This window comes from Hyaena hyaena, unplaced genomic scaffold, assembly GCF_003009895.1.
Source record: "Hyaena hyaena isolate Hyena2069 unplaced genomic scaffold, ASM300989v1 scaffold_936, whole genome shotgun sequence".
NCBI classification, from domain to species: Eukaryota; Metazoa; Chordata; class Mammalia; order Carnivora; family Hyaenidae; genus Hyaena; species Hyaena hyaena.
In genome coordinates, this window is record NW_024081568.1 from 541,370 (window position 1) to 558,691 (window position 17,322).

At 45.7% G+C, this 17,322-nt stretch overlaps 1 protein-coding gene across 1 annotated transcript; it reads left to right on the forward strand.

The window, feature by feature from the left end:
* Nucleotides 1-5,235: 5,235 nt before the first annotated feature.
* CCDC65 (coiled-coil domain containing 65) lies at nt 5,236-17,309 on the forward strand. Its single transcript, XM_039221074.1, has 8 exons — nt 5,236-5,571; nt 6,675-6,842; nt 12,714-12,883; nt 13,545-13,683; nt 15,262-15,459; nt 15,658-15,876; nt 16,647-16,799; nt 16,913-17,309. Exons 1-8 carry the CDS (start codon nt 5,440-5,442, stop codon nt 17,228-17,230), a joined length of 1,497 nt encoding a protein of 498 aa, XP_039077005.1. The 5' UTR covers nt 5,236-5,439; the 3' UTR covers nt 17,231-17,309.
* The last annotated feature ends 13 nt before the right edge of the window (nt 17,310-17,322 follow it).

The following is a 17,322-nucleotide window of genomic DNA, read 5'->3' on the forward strand; positions in this document are numbered from 1 at the left end:
ATAAATGACCTCAAAGGTACTATCTGTGTCCTCAAAGAGACCCTATCTCCTCCAGCTGCAAGGTGGACATGCTGAAAATCAAACACAGACTCTCATCCTACTGAATTACCACACGAGTTGAAATCCCAGCCTCACAGGGTGTTTGCTATTAAAGCAAGGGCATTGGTTTGGGAAGGAATGGGAACTTGAAAGTTGGAACAGGGATATCCTTCATCAGGGGTGGACATTGAGCCCCCAAATTCTGATAAGCCTTCTATGCCAGGGGATGAAGCCTCTCTACTGCCGGTGATATTGGCTTCCCTATCCCCATGTGAGTGAATTAACCTTGCATTACCTGAGGAAATAGTCATGGCCTCCCCTGAGGTAGTTGTCACACAATACAAGGCAAGGCCTATCCGACTCTGACCCTGACCCGCACCTACCACCCCTCTCTGCTTTAGCTTTATAACTAGACTCAAGTCCTGGTGGGCCCCTAAAGGTGAGGTACAAAGTATGACCTATGAGGGGTGTGTTATACTCCAAAACAACTACTTGAGTATTCTAATTTATGCTGACAGAAATTTAGAGAACATGTGTGAAAATGGATAGGAAGGGTGTGGGATAATGATGGAACATAAAATTTGATCTGGCTGAACTTGTTGGTATGAGCTCATTAAGCACACATTCCAAGGGGGGTTTGTTGTTGTTGTTGTTAAGTAGGCTTCATGCCCACTGCTGAACCCAGTGAACTCACCACCACCCTGAGATCAAGAGTTGGACACTTAACCAACTGAGCCATTCAGGCACCCCTCAGATTCTGCATTTAATGTTGCGCCCTGGGGGAGTGGGGATTGAAAGGATTTTAACAGTATGTTTGGTTGCCACAGACCAAAGGGTGACCCACACTGAGCAAGCTGGAAATGCCAGACCTGCCTTGGTTTAATTTAGAGGAAGGGATTCAAAGGGTTAGGGGAACTGGAATGTTTGAGTGGATTTGTCATTTAAGATCTACTCACACATACTGGGAGGGTTCCGATGGGGGGGGGGGCGGGACTGTGAGGGGAGCTTTGTAATTGTTCTCTATCTGCAAGAACTGCAGCCAGAGGGGTACACATCGGTCAATTGCCCTGCATTAGCTGCCAGGAGGCACCTGCTGGTCGTGGGGGACCAATGCCCCATGAAGCTGATTGAAGCTGATCTTGTTCTATCTCTTCTCTATGGAAATAAAGCATTGTTTCATTCAGTGCTTGACTGCATTGTGTTTTCCTGGGTGACTCTGACCCCCAGATGCAGTGGGCAGAAGTGTTTGGATTTCTGCCAGTTGACTGCACTGTGATGGTCTTTGCTATCCTCCATGTAGCTGGAGCCTTCCCCTAACACTGGCCACCAATGCATGACATTCTGCTTAACAACTTTCCCTTCCACGAGATAGCACACACTTGTCCATTACACTGGGGACATTATGCTGATGGGATCCAGTGAGCAAGAAGTAGCGACTACTCTACACTTACTGGTAAGACATTGGAATGTCAGAGGGTGGTAAATAAATCCGACCAAAGTTCAGAGGCCTACTAGCTCAGTGAAATTTCCAGGGGTCTAGTGGTGCAGGGCATGTTGAGCCAGCCCTTTGAGGTGAAGGATAACTTGTTGCATCTGGCCCCTTCTATAACTAAAAAGACACACAACAGCTTCCCAGGCCTCTTTGGATTTGGGAGACAACATATTCCTCATTTGGTTGTGTTATTCTGGCTCATTTACCAAGTGACCTGAAAAGCTGCTGGTTTTGAATGGGGCTAAGAACAGGAGATGGCTGTGCCCCGAGCCAGCCTGCTGTGCCAGACGCTCTGCCACTTGTGTCACATGAACTAGTAGATTTCATGGTGCTTGAAAGCAGCGTCAGACAAGGATGCTGTTTGAAGACTTTGTGAGGCCCCTCTAGGCGAATTGCGGCACAGGCCTTTAGGATTTTGGAGCAAAGCCTTGCCATCCTCCACAACTAACTACTCTTCTATTTCAAAACAGCTCTTGGCTTGTTGCTGGGCCTCCGTAGAGACTGGGTGCTTAACAAAGGACCAAGTTACTTTGAGACCCAAGCTGTCCATCATGAACTGGGTGTTCATGGATGTTGAGCATGCAAAATAGCATGGTATCAGCACATCCAACTGGAAGAGATGAGATTGGGTCCAAACAGGCCCTGACATCATAAGTGAGTCACGTGAAGAAGTGGCCCAAAAGCTCATGGTTCCCCACTACCTTCTCTCTTCTCTTGGGTGGAGTTCCCTCTGATCATTTGACAGAGACAGAAAAAACTCAGGCCTGGTTTATAGATGATTCTGCATATATGCAGGCACCACCCAAAAGTGAACAGCTGCAGTAGAACTTTGAGCAGTGTACCTGGTTGTTCACTTTGCTTGGAACGAGGAATGGCCAGATGTGCAATTATATACTGATTCACAGGCTATGGCCAAGGTTTAGCTGGATTGCCAGGGACTTGGAAGAAACATGATTGGGAAATTGGTGACAAGGAAATTTGAGGAGAAGGTATGTATATAGACCTCTCTAAATGTGTGTGGGGGGGACCCAAGCAACAAAAACAAAAACAATAAAACCCCATGAAGATATTGTGTCTCGTGTGAATGATTACCAAGGTCAACCTCAGTAGAAGAAGATTTTAATAATCAAGTGGATAGGATGATCCATATTGTGGATACCAGTAAACCTTTTTTCCCCAGCCACTCCTGTCATCACCCAATGGGCTCATGAACGAAGTGGGCTAATGAACATGGTGGCAAGGACGGAAGTTATGCATAGGCTTGGCAACATGGACTTTCACACACTAAGGCTAACCTGGCTATGGCAATCACCTGGTGCTCAGTCTGTCAGGGGCACAGACCAGCACTGGGCCTCTGACATAGTATCATTCCCTTGGCTGAACAGGTTGATTACGCTGGACCACTTCCATCATGGAGGGGGCAGTGCTTTGTTCTTACTGGAATAGATATTTATTCTGGATACAGATTTGCCTTCTCTGCACACAATGTTTCTTACCAAAACTATCATTCATAGACTTACAGACTGCCATATGCACTGTCATGGTATTCCCAGCACAGCATTGCTTCTGATCAGGGAAGTTGCTTCACAGCAAATGAAGCCTGGCAGTGGGCATGCTCATGGAGTTCACTGGTCTTCTCATGTTCTCTGACATCCTGAAGCAGCTGGTTTGACAGAACAATGGAACAGCCTTTTGAAGACTCAGTTACAGTACCAGCTACATGGCAATACCTTGCAGAGCTGGGGCGACATTCTCCAGAAGGCTGTAAGTGTTCTGAGTCAGCACCCATTATATGGTGCTATTTCTCTAATAGCCATGATTCACAGGTCCAGGAATCAAGGAGTAGAAATGGGAGTGGCACCAATAACTATTATCCACTAACAAATTTGTTGCCTTTGTTGCTGGAACCTTATGTTCTGCTGCCCCAGAGGTCTTACCACCAAAGGAGGAATACTTCCATCAGGTGACATGAGAATGATTCCATCGAACCAGAAGTTGGGACTGTCATCCAGCCACTTTGGGCTCCTCATCCCTCTGAGTCAACAAGCAAAGAAGGGAGTCACTGCACTGCCTGGAACTGATCCTGACTACCAAGGGGAAATTGAACTGTTCCACATGGAAGTAAGGAAAAGAATGTCTGGGACACAGGTGATTCCTCAGACTGTCTCTTAGTATTACTATGCCCCATGACTGGGTAAATGGAAAACTATAACAGCCCAATTCGGGCAGGACTACTAATGGCCCAGACCCTTCAGGAATAAGAATTTGAGGGCCCCTGGGTGGCTCAGTCGGTTAAGCGTCCAACTTCGGCTCAGGTCATGATCTCACGGCTCATGGGTTCGAGTCCCGTGTTGGGCTCTGTGCTGACAGCCAGCTCAGAGCCTGGAATCTGTTTCAGATTCTGTGTCTCCCTCTCTCTCTGACTCTCCCCTGCTCATGCTGTTTCTCTCTCTCAGAAATAAATAAAACATAAAAAATATATATATATTTTTAATTTTAGAGAGAAGAGAAAGAGCTGGGAAAGGGGGCAGAGGGAGAGAGAGAAAAAGAGAGAGAGAGAGGGAGAGAGAGCACTCAAGCAGGCTCCACATTCAGCACAGAGCCCATCATGGGCCTCAATCCCACAATCCTGGGATCATGACCTGAGCTAAAATCAAGAGTTGGACACTCAACCGACTGAGCCACCCAGCCACTCCCAACATAAATCAACTTTGGAACATTTTCATCAATGCAGTATGATCTTTCATGCACATTTAATATTAATCTCCCCTCTCCCTCCCCCAGGCAATTAGTAGTCTACTTTCTGATTTTCTAGCTTTGCCTTTTCTGGATATTTCATATAAATGGAAACTTACAATATCTAGTCTCTTGTGTCTGACCCCTATCACTGAGCATATTTTTGTAGCTCATCCACGTGGTAGTACACATCTGTAACCTGTTCCTTTTTGTTGCTGGATAGTATTCCATTGTATTAAAAGAGCATATTTTGTCTACCCATTCAAATGTCAGTGGACATGTGGGTTGTTTTCCATTGGGCTATTATGAGTATTGCTGCTAAGAACATTTCTGTGTAAGTCTTTGTGTGGATATGTTCCCATTTCTCTTAGATTGTTATGTAAGAGTGAAATTGCTGGATCACATAGTATATTTATGTTTAACATTTTAAGAAACTGCCAAGAGGGTGACTGAGTGGCTCAGTCGGTTAGGCGGCCGACTTTAGTTCAGATCATGATCCCCCAGTTCGTGAGTTCGAGCCCCGTGTGGGGCTCTGTGCTGACAGCTCAGAGCCTGGAGCCTGCTTCAGATTCTGTGTCTCCCTCTCTCTTTCTCCCTCCCCTGCTCACGCTCTGTATCTCTGTCTTTCAAAAATAAATAAAAATTAAAAAAAAAAAAAACTGCCAACATTTTTTCCAACATGGCTGCACTGTTTTACATCCCCACCAGCAATGTATGAGGATTTCTCCACATTCTCTTCAAAATTTGTTATCAATATGCTAAAATATGGCCATTCTATGAAAAGCAACCTCCACCCAAAAGGTCTTAAAAGGTTTAAAAAGGTTCAGTGAGGAGGCTACGGCTTTTGAGAAGTAAAACATCTCTCAAAAACTGACTGCAGTCCTCCAGCCAGCAGTCGGCGCTCCAACCCAGGGTCCCTGCTGCTAACGTTTCACAGCGCCATCTTAGTGAGAGCCCCGTTGCTAGGAGACGGATATGCGTCTTTTGGCTCCAGATCCCAGCCTCCCCGCTCTCCCAAGCTCTTTCTTACAGGAGGACAGATCTAAGGTCCCCGCTACCATTCAGGGGGCAGTTCCAGAAGTCCCTCTTCTGGGGCACTTTCCTCCTACCTCCTCTACCGCTCGCCAAAGCAGACCGAGGATCCTTGCCTAGACACAGTCCCCCGCCCAGCTATGTCTAAGAAAGGGAAGAAGGCCAAGATTCCCCTGTCCGATGAGGAGCAGCTGCTTCTGTTTCAGCAGAAGTTGCTGGCAGAGGAGGAGATGGCCAAGAAGAAAGAGAGGCTCCTGAGCCAGTTCTTGAAGGTGATGGCTTAATGCATTACTCTGCCCAACCCCTCCCACTCCCTACACTGCCCCTGGATCCTCTCATCATGGCCCCCTCATTTTCATGTTGGCCTCCTCTCCTCCGGAAATCTTGAGACCCAAATATATTTAGATTTCTGGCAACATTGTTTGGGGAGGAAGCAGTTCTTTGTGAAGTATGGAGGGGGTCAAGTGGTAAGGAGGTTAATAGTCACAACTGAGCCCCAGACTAGGATGGTAGGTGTTATCCGTTGTCTGAGCTTGTCTGAAATTCTGATATACTCCCTGGAGATAGGTCATTACAAACAACATCCTACTTTGATGTCTTCACCTGAAGTAAATTCACCCTTGCCCTCCCTAAAGTGCCATCAGGCTGTTCCTGTCATACTTCAGACTATCCCCAAAACAAGGACGAGAATTCCCGGAGTGTTAGTCATCAGGAAATTTGGTCCCTCGGAAAAGATAAAGAGTAAGGTGTCAGTTGACAAACTATGATCTTGTTTATTTTATTGTTTCAAAGTGTATTTATTTTGGGGCGCCTGGGTGGCTTAGTCGGTTGAGCGTCCGACTTTCGCTTAGGTCATGATCTCGTGGTTCGTGGGTTCGAGCCCCGCGTCGGGCTCTGTGCTGACTGCCAGCTCAGAGCCTGGAGCCTGTTTCGGTCTGTGACTCCCTCTCTCTCTGACCCTCCCCTGCTCATGCTGTCTCTCTCTCTCTCTCCTAGAAATAAATAAAACATTAAAAAATTAAAAAACAACAACAACAACAAAAAAACAAAGTGTATTTATTTTGAGAGAGGGGGAGAAGGAATGAGTGGGAGGGGGCAGAGAGACAGTGAAAGAGAGAGAGAGAGAGAGAGAGAGAGAAAGAGAGAGAATCCCAAGCAGACTCCAAGCTCTGCAATGAGCCTGATTTGGGGGATCGAACCCATGAACCACGAGATCATGACCTGAGCTGAAATCAAGGGTCAGATGCTTAACGGACTGAGCCACCCACGTGCCCTTTTATTTAATTAATTAACTTTTAAAAATGATCTTTTTTATTTTGCTGTAACAGGGCTTTAGGGCCTGACCTCCAGGGAGTGTATTTATTCCTTCACACAGGACAAGCTGGCCAAGGAGGAGCAAAACAGTGCTCTGAACCTTAACAAGATTAACACACAGTGGAGAACTGTCCTTAGGGAAGTCAAGACCAGAGAGCTGCATAAGGACATTGAGATCCTCAGCCAAACATTCGAACGAGTGGTGGACTGCAAGGACAGTGTCATCAAGGTAGGCAATTGAGGAAACATCAAGGAAACACTTGAACCTGGTTGCCTTGACCTCTTAATAGAACGGGCCTACTGAATTAATTTATTTGTCCATCTTTTTTTTAATAGTTAAAAAAATTTTTATTTTGAGAGAGAGGAGAGGAAGGGTCAGAGAGAGAGAGGGAGAGAGAATCCCAAGCAAGGTCCTCACTGTCAGCACAGAGACCCACCCAGAACTCCATCTCACCAACCATGATCATTGTGAGATCATGACTTGAGCTTAAATCAAGAGTCAGTTGCTTAACCAACTGTGCCACTCAGGCGCCCCATTTATTTATCAGTCTTTTTTTTTTTTTTAATGTTTATTTATTTTTGAGAGACTGAGAGAGACAGAGTATGAGCAGGAGAGGGGCAGAGAGAGACAGAATCCAAAGCAGGCTCCAGGCTCTGAGCTGTCAGCACAGAGCCCAGTGTGGGGCTCAAACCCATGAACCATGAGATTATGACCTGAGTCAAAGTCAGGTGCTTAACCGACTGAGCCACCCAGGCGCCCCTATTTATCAGTCTTAAAGCCCTTACAAGATGCAGGCTGTGATGAAGCCGGCTATTGTTAATACCAGTTTTCACTGAAATGAAAAATAGAGTACTGGGCTGTCATCCCTCTCCCTGCCCCCTCAGGGTAGCCATTTTCCTGGGTTATCTACTGCCTAATAGCAGCACTATACAATTTTAGAGTTGTAAGGCACAACATATATCACCCAATGACTTAAACTTAGTCTGGGTCTTCATTTCAATGTGAGAAGACTCAGTTCCAGAGAAGGGAACTAACTTGCCCAAGGTCACACAGCTAGTCAGTGAGAGAGCTGGAACCAGAGCATGAGTTTCTTGATTCCCACTCTGGTGCTTTACTTAACCAAATTCTGTTAGGCCTCTTTGATGCGTAAGATTGAGATCTCCAAGGATAAGAGTAGTTCTGGATCTCTAAGCAACTCAATCAGCCATCCTTATGCTCTTGGAAGATTCCTGAGTTGAGTCCATATCTTTATTCTTGTATTCAAGTTTATTTCTTTATTTTTGAGAGAGAGAGAGAGAGACAACATGTGCACTTGAGTGTGAGGGGAAGGGGCAGAGGGAGAGGGAGAGAGAATACCAAGAAGGCTCCATGCTGTCAGCACAGAGCCCCACAGGGACCTCGAACCCATAAACTGAACTCCGCCAAAGTCAAGAGTCAGACAAATAACCGACTGAGGCACCCAGGCACCCCACATACCATCTTTTATTCTAAGGGATTTTGCTATATCCCTTCTTTTATCCTATTTTTAACCTCTGTGTACTGACTCCTACTTAGTATCTGTTTTCTATCTGAAAACAACAACGGAAATCCCACAATAAGAGCAAAATATTCATTGTTAGCCTGCCATGCCCCCTCTTGCAAACACGCATCTCTCCTTCACAGCCTAACTCTTGGGGGAAAAAAAAACAAACTAGTAGACCTGGGCAAGCTTCAGATGATAACATACTAGGAGTCCCCAGATTTATAAAAACCACTCTACATTAGACTTCCTCATGCCACTAGTTATACCTTATGGCCTTTTAAAAAAAATGTTTATTTATTTTTGAGAGGGTGAGGGGAAGAGAGAGTGGGACAGAAGATCTGAAGCAGGCTCTGTGCCTACAGCAGAGAGCCCAGTGCGGGGCTCAAACTGGTTTCCATGTCACCATTCTCGTGGTTTTTCTCCTGCTTCTGGGATATATGCATCCAGTCCCCTTTGTGAGTTTATCTTTCTCTCTCCATCCTCTGAACTTTAGCATCTCCCAGGTTTCTGAGTCCGGGCCATCTCACCCTCTAACCGGGTATCTAGGGCCTATAGTGTCGTACACAATACCCTGATTTTATTTTATTATTTTTAAAAATATTTTTTATTTATTTCTAGGAGAGAGAGAGAGACAGCGTGAGCAGGGGAGGGTCAGAGAGAGAGGGAAATACAGACTCTGAAATTGGCTCCAGGCTCTGAGCTGGCAGTCAGCACAGAGCCCGACGCGGGGCTCGAACCCACGAACCGCGAGATCATGACCTAAGCGGAAGTCGGACGCTTAACCGACTAAGCCACCCAGGCGCCCCACAATACCCTGATTTTAAATACCACTTTTATGTCAATGACTTCCAGGTCTGTAACACCAGTCTGGATTTCTTTCGTGAATTCCACATCCCTCTATTCAAGATTCCTAGGTAACTGTTCCTGGCTGTTGCATTGTTCTCACAACTGAACTAAGGAGCTTCCCCTTCCCTGGCGAGGCCCAAAGCAATTCTTCCACAATCTGGTCTTCCTTACTCTCTATTCAGGTGGCCTGTGCCACTCACCAAACCACTCAACACAGAAACCCGGGAATCATCCTAGGTTTTGCCTCCACCCCTGAATTTCTGTTACTAAGTTTTGTATAAATCTTTTGCTGAAGTACTTTCCAAAGCCATACCCTGCTCTTCTTCCCCCCTGTCCTGCTGCAGCGGAGACCTGGGCATTTTCTCTCACATGGACTGTTGCAGTAGGGCCCCTATCTCTTCCAGCCTTTCATGCCTGGCCACCTCCAGGTGACTGTCTACACAACTACCAGGATTATCTTTTTAGTTATTTACTTTTTAGTGTTCATTTATTTTTGAGAGAGAAAGCGCAAGTGAGGGAGGAGCAGAGAGAGGGGGACAGAGGATCTGAAGCAGGCTCTGCCTTGACAGCAGTGAGCCTGACATGGGACTCGAACTCACGAACTAGGAGATCATAACCTGAGCCAAAGTCCGACGCTCAGCCAACTGAGCCACCCAGGTCCCCCAGAATTATCTTTTTGAAACAAAAATCCGATCCTGTTACTCCACTGCTTAAATTTTAGTGGCTCCTTTCTTTCAGGGAAGAAAAACACCAAAGCCCTTCATGTTCTGGCCTCTGCCTGCACCTTTCCTTGTTTCTTACCTGTGTTTTTGCACACGCTGTTCCTTCTCTTTGGAATTCTTCCCATCTCTTCAGTCTTCCTGGCAAACTCTCACTCCTCCTTCAGGAGTGATACAAATGACCTCTGTTCTGTGAAGCCTCTCCCTGTGCTCTTAGACATAGGCACTCAGCCTTTTACATCCCATTGTCACTGGTACATCATCGACCTCATAGCAATTTCCATGTTACACTGTATTTTTCTGTTTATATAACACCTTTCTACTACAAGACTGCAAGCTTCTTTGGGGGCAATGAGCAGGTCTTTTCATCCCTGAATCCTTGGCCTCCAGCAGGGTGCTGGTACATGACTGGTTCAGCAATCATCTGTTGAGTGAGTGAGGAGACTTCCATTACCAGCACCTATTTCATAAGATCCTTTCTCATCCCAAACATACAAGGTAAGAGCCAGCTCTGCAGAGAGGCTGGGCAACTTACAGTGCATGGCTCAAGGTGCCTGGATCTTGTGGGCACTTACTAAATCCTTTTTGTGTTTCATTCATTTTAATCGTAATTTGTTTTACATTTTTAAATAGGTAATACACTCTTTATTCAAAATTCAAAAGATAAGGTGAAACAGAGAAAAGTTTCCTCCTACCAGTGACTTTCAGCCACCCAGTGCCTTGCTCAGTCATTTTGATTTCATGAATAAACCTTTTTTTTTTTTTAATGTTTATTTATTTTTGAGAGAGAGAGGGAGGGAGGGGCAGAGAGAGAGGGAGACACAGAATCTGAAGCAGGCTCCAGGCTCTGAGCTGTCAGCACAGAGCCCAACGTAGGGCTTGAATTCACAAACCACAAGATCGTAACCTGAGCTGAAGTCAGATGCTTAACTGACTGAGCCACCCAGGCACGCAAGTAAACTTTATTTATTTATTTATTTTTATTTTTTATTTTTAATATTTTTATTTATTTCTAGGAGAGAGAGACAGCGCGAGCAGAGGAGGGTCAGAGAGAGAGGGAGTCACAGACTGAAACAGGCTCCAGGCTCTGAGCTGGCAGTCAGCACAGAGCCCGACGCGGGGCTCGAACCCACGAACCGCGAGATCATGACCTAAGCGAAAGTCGGACGCTCAACCGACTAAGCCACCCAGGCGCCCCAAGTAAACTTTTTTTAATACAAATGATAGTCCTACATCCTGTTTTGCCCCTTGTCTTTTTCACTGAGCAATATATCCTAGGGACTATTCTACATTAGTCCATAAAGAACTTCGCTCTCTCTTTTTTCTTAAAACAACTGCATAGTATTCTGTATTGTAGTTTAACATGTTACTTTGTTTTCTGTATTTCCTATATTTTGCCCTTAGGTCTAGAAGCTTAGACATGTTGTATTCTTCCATCAGGAAGCGCATGCATCTGGTAGTCTTTTCTTGTGATTTAAAAAAAAATGGTCATTTATTTATTTTGAGAGTGAGAGTGCGTGCATGTGAGGGGAGGGGCCGAGAGAGAGAATCCCAGACTCCGCACTACAAGCACAGAGCCCAGGGTAGGACTTGCAAACCATGCATGACCTGAACCAAAATCAAGAGTTGGGTGCTCGACCAACTGAGCCACCCACGCGTCCCCCTTTATGTGATGCTAGCAGTTGTTGTTTATTTCTTAATTCACTGGGGGTTACAAAATGCTGGTTTTCTAATAAGATCATTCATTTTTCATTTATTAGCTTGAATATTTCTAAAAGAGATACCTCTGTCATTTGCCATTCAGTTACCAAGAGGTATAGTTTATATAATAAAGGCAGCATAAATGCTCTTTCTCTGCCCTTTATACACCATTAAAAAAAAATGGTTGTCTGTATTCTCCAAAGGTAACCAATTTTTTAAAGTATCCTTATGAATTCATAATCAAAGATACTTGATACTTTTCAGTTGATCATAGTTTTTATCCTTACTGATGCTCACTCTGTCCCCCTTCTTGCCAGTGGAAGTGTTCCAGCTCTCTATTGCTACATAACAAACCACTCCTAGATCAGTGACTTAGAACAGTTTATTTTATTATTTCTCACAGTCCGTTGACTTAGTTCACCCAGGGTGTTCTTGCTCGGTATCTCCCCTACAGTTTTCAGTCAGATGTCAGTTGGGGCTACAGTCTTCTGAAGGCTTGACCGGGCTGGATGTCTGAGGGGGCTGGCGGTTGATTCTGAGAGTCAGCTGGGAGCTCGGCAGGGAGCTCAGCCAGACGGCTGACCAGAATGCCTTACGTGGCCCCTTCCCGTGCGCTGCCCTTCTTACAATGTGATGGCTGGGTTCCTGGAAGGAGTGTCCCAAGAGCAAGCATGCCAAGGGGCAGGAAGCAGAAGCTTCCAGGCCACATAAGGGTTATGCCTAAACTGGCACAGTGTCATTTCCACCATGTTCTAACGATCCAAGTAGTCACAGTGTCTGCCCAAATTCAAGGAGATGGAAGAGAGAATACCTCCTGATGGAGGGGTGACAAGGTCACACTGCAGAAAATTGTAGGATAGGAGATATTGTCGAGCCCGACTTTAGAAGATATAATCTGCCACAGTGAGCCACTTTTGTTGGGCTCCTGAGTCCTTTTGACATGACCCTATTGGTCTTCCATAGCTGCTTTGCTAAGTTGCATGACAAGATACCCTTGGTTCTACTTGTTTATTTTCCACCTCACATCTTGGAGCTGGCATTTCTCTAAGAATCCTTGATTCCCTTTAGTGGTAGCCTCATCAGTGTAAATATCTGTTGTCCCTGGGACAGTGGATGGCTACATGGGGTTTCCAAACGTCACTCTTACTTTTCATTCATGAATAGGAGAACCAGCACTCTTAGAGCCCAAGAGCTAGCATCAGGAACTAGGGGAAAATGGCATTCATGCCATCTAGCTGACGAGCCGAATACATTTTTATTTTCTCACACCGACGTCATTCAGCCAAAATGGGATCTCTGTTTCCTACCCAGTCTTTAGCCAGGGACCTGTCAGAAGCTGAGGAGCAGTACGCACATGCTCTGCGCAGCCACCTGCACAGCATTGATCAGCTCTTAGCACTACAGAGAAGCCGGCTCAACCTCCTAGAGGAGAGCTACAACATGGAGCTGGAGGCCCTAACCAAGGAGTTTGAGACAGAAAGGTATGGCGGCATAAGAGGACTCAGGGACTGAGGTCAGGAGAGTATGCAGAGCCTGTCGAGGAGCTCTCTATACCAGCACCATGGAGGACCCTACCTTGCTGATGATATGGCCCCAGCAGAGAATATCCTGAGTTCCTTCCTTTTTTTTTTTAAGTAGGCTCCACTCCCCAGCGTGGAGCCCAGTGAAGGGCTTGAACTCACAACCCTGAGATCAAGACCTGAGCTGATATCAAAAGTCGGACACTTAGCCGACTGAGCCACCCAGGCGCCCCTCTCCTGAGTTCCTTCTAAACCAACATGTGTTTAAAGTTATGGATTTAGCTTCCCTACCCCCATGCTAGGTCCCTGTCTTTAACACTGTCACCACCTACTTTCAGCTATCAAAATCCAACCCATCTGGTAGGGATCAGGGATGGGAGGGAGCCTTCTCACTGAAACCTTCTGTACTGTTTTGCTTGTTGTATCATGTAAATGTACTGCCTGTTCAAAAATCAAAACGATCTTATTCTTTCTGACCCTAAAAAGAATAGGGCCCACCCTTTCTGTGTTTACCTAGGAATTTATACTATTCATATGGTTTTATTACATACTGCTTTGAGTTGTCATTATTGGTCCATATGCTTTATCCCTCAGTGCAGGGACAGTGTCTTGTCTCCCACAGGAAGACAATTATTGACCAGCATGAAAAAGAGATTTGCTACCTACAAGATGTTTTCATGGCCATGGAGCAGAACTATATAGATTCTGAGTATGAAAGTAAGCTGGAATTCCAGAGCATGTGGGATGATCTCAAAAACAAGGTATGGAGGGAGAGTAGCTGGGAAAGAGCTGGGAGAGAAGGGAGAGAAAATGCTCAAGGCCACTGGAGCTCGTAGAGACCCCTGATCAACACAGTCAAGAGAATGCCTATACCCCTACTGCATTTTGTAATTTATAGAAACTGGTTGGGAAGAACCATTCTGGAATGTCAAGGAAATGCATTTTATTTATTATTATTTTTTTTAATGTTTTATTTATTTCTAGGAAAGAGAGAGAGAGACAGCGTGAGCAGGGGAGGGTCAGAGAGAGAGGGAGTCACAGACTGAAACAGGCTCCAGGCTCCGAGCTGGCAGTCAGCACAGAGCCCGACGCGGGGCTCGAACCCACCAACCGCGAGATCATGACCTAAGTGAAAGTCGTACGCTTAACCGACTAAGCCACCCAGGCGCCCCAAGGAAATGCATTTTAGAGCTAAAAGGCACCAAGGAGATCATTTGGCTTCACCCCTGTGAATTGTAAATGAAGAAACTGGGGCGCCTGGGTGGCTTAGTCGGTTGAGCGTCTGACTTTCGCTTAGGTATGACTTTCGCTTAGGTCATGATCTCGCGGTTGGTGGGTTCGAGCCCCGCGTCGGGCTCTGTGCTGACTGCTAGCTCGGAGCCTGGAGCCTGTTTCAGTCTGGGACTCCCTCTCTCTCTGACCCTCCCCTGCTCATGCTGTCTCTCTCTCTCTCTCTCTCCTAGAAATAAATAAGACATTTAAAAATAAATAAATAAATAAATGAAGAAACTGAGGCCCAAAGAAGTAATGTGACCTGGCAAAGTTATGCTGCTGCCCTGTGATAGAGCCAGGAGGGGAAGCCAGTTCTGCCCTTGGCCCAAAGTGCTTTCTACCACCTTGGAGGTGGCAAACTTAGTTACCTTGCAGACCTGGGTTTGGGCATGGGGCTCTTTGTTTTTATTTCGCCCCATAGTGTTTTGTGAATTTAAAAACAAAGTTTTTAAATGTTTATTTATATTTGAGAAAGAGAGAGAGAGAGAGAGAGTGTGTGTGTGTGTGTGTGTGTGTGTGTGTGTGTGAGTCGGGGAGGGGCAGCGAGAGATGGAGACAGAATCCAAAGCAGGCTCCAGGCTCGATCTGTCAGCACAGAACCTGACATGGGGCTTGAACCCATGAGCCATGAGATCATGACCTGAGCCGAAGTAGGACACTCATCTGACTGAGCCACCCAGGTGCCCCTTGTAAATTTTTAAATAAGTTTCCTACATTTAAAAATGGAAAGGTTTCACAAAAAATACAAAATTTTAGCTTCCCTTGAAAAAAGATCTGGTTAACACTGGGCCACGTTTCCAAATGAGGACATTCATGTGAAGCCGAGAGGGTATGCTATACCCCTACTCCCAACCCCCTGGGAACATTTCCTCTCTGGTTCACTACAGGCCTCATCTAGCGTACAGCACTTATTTATAACATCTGCCTGCTCTTTGTAGGCATTTTCATTGGCGACCTCTGCCCGGTACTATGTTAGAAACAGTTCAAGAAGATGAGGTTGCTGGAGGCAGTAAAAGGGCACTAATAGGGTAATTCCAAGCACTGGCTATTTTGGCACCACTTCCTAGAATTTAGAAGAGAAGCATTTTCTAAGACTGCAACTGGAGAATACAGTAGAAGATCTGTGGAGACGGTTCCAGGATGCACTCAAGAATTATACTGATGCCACAGATGATCAAAAGATTGCCTTTGAGACTCTGAAGGTGAAAGATGAAAAGAGCTCCAAAGAGATTGAAGCACAGATGAAAAAAATACAGAGACTACAGGTTAGTGCAGCCAACTGGAAATACTCACTGCTCTCACTGCTCCATTATCCCCTATTCATCTTCTCCCAAGTTCTACTGGACCCCTGGCTGGGGAAAGATGATCTCCTTGGATTTCAGTCCCCAGATGGTCCTTTTACCAGTCTCATTGAAGACCTTCAGCCAGGCAAGCGTTTCCTCTAATCTATTCTGTTCCTCCAGGACTCCATAATTGTTTTAAGAGGCAAGATCATGGTGCACAGCCGTGAGAGTGAAGACCAGAACCAGTACATTCGTAAGGACAAGGAGTTGGTCCTTGCACAACTGCGAAAACTTAAGGCCCAAAGGACTCACAGCCGGGAAATATCACAGGAAAATTTAGTCAAACTTACTTTGGAAAGTAATGCCACCCTCAAGGCCCTGAGAAAGACTGTTGATAAGGTAATGGAGGGGAGAGGGCAGTCAAAACAAAACCAAGGCACTTGGCTCCTGCAAAGTGAAAGGGGTTGGAGAGGGGTAGAGGGCTTTCTCCTGCTTCCTGCCTGAGTGCCTTTTTTATTCCAGGTTTCCTCCCCTCTCACATTTTACCTTATTTTACTTTATTTTATTTTTAAAGTTTATTTATTTTGACAGAGAGAGAGAGACAACACAAGCGGGGGGGGGGAGGGGAGGATATTCAAAGCAGGTTCTGTGCTGACAGCGGAGAGCCCAATGTGGGGCTCAAACCCATGAACCGTGAGGTCATGACCTGACCCAAAGTTGGAAACTTAATCAACTGAGGCACCCAGGTGACCCCCTCACATTTTAAATTAAATGAATTAAATTTATTTTTTAATAAAATAAAGTGGCTCAGTTAGTTAAGCATCCGACTCTTAATTTCAGCTCAGGTCACAATCTCATAGTCAGGAGACTGAGCCCCATATTGGGCTCACGCTGGGCATGGAGCCAGAGTAAGATTCTTTCTCTCCCTCTGGCCCTCCCCTGCTTGCTCACTCTCTCTCTCTCTCTTAAAAAAAAAAAAAAATACACACACACACATATGAATACTTGGAATAGTGCTTGGCACCTAGTGAACAGCCTGTGAGATGTATTTATTACTGTCATGTCACATCTGGATGAATACTTCCCTGGGTTCAAGCAGGGGAACCAACTCCACTACCTCCCCTCCTCACCCCCTTTCCTAATAAAATGTCTCTTCCTGCTTCCGATAGGGTGAAAAGATCCTGAAACTTGCTGAAATATGTAGGAAATTTGAAACAGAGGAAGAAAAAGTGCTGCCTTTCTATTCATCAGTATTGACTCCCAAGGAACAGGAGGAGATAGAAGAGATTTACCCAGAGGAGCTTACTGAGGAGCTCTCAAAGGTAAAGTTCCTAGGCCCCAGAGGCCATCACCCAAGGTTGGGGATGATGGGACACTGGGCTATATTTGCCAGTAGGCCCCACCACACACCTTCTCCCTTTAACTCAACCCCCAGGTGATCATGAACTATACAGGGATGGACAATTTCTGGAAAAGGTACAACAAGGTAAAACTGGAACAACTGAGCCTCCAGCACAGACATGCCCAGTTGGCAGAAATCAACAGGAAGTTGCGAGAGATGCTGAAGCAGTACTTGGATGGTATCTCGGTGAATGATGAAGTGCTGAGCCAGCTCAACCCACTCTTTATCGTCAACCATCGAAGCAACTTACCCCAGCCTTCATCCATACCTACCACCCAGCCAGGTGACAAGCAACCTCCAACCACTTACAACATCATTGAGGCAGCCCACGTGATCTCCCATATCCTGTGATACAAGGAATAAATCTCTTCAAATCCCAAACGATTTTTTGAGAGGCCCAAGGACTTTGCTATTAAAAATTTCCATGGAGTTTGTGAGCTCTT

Bases quoted from the DNA above. Each gene is read 5' to 3' on its own strand.
- CCDC65 (XM_039221074.1), top strand. From the start codon at position 5,440: ATGTCTAAGAAAGGGAAGAAGGCCAAGATTCCCCTGTCCGATGAGGAG. The intron at 13,684-15,261 runs GTATGGAGGGAG...ACCACTTCCTAG, and splicing joins GGGATGATCTCAAAAACAAG to AATTTAGAAGAGAAGCATTT. The intron at 16,800-16,912 runs GTAAAGTTCCTA...CTCAACCCCCAG, and splicing joins TTACTGAGGAGCTCTCAAAG to GTGATCATGAACTATACAGG.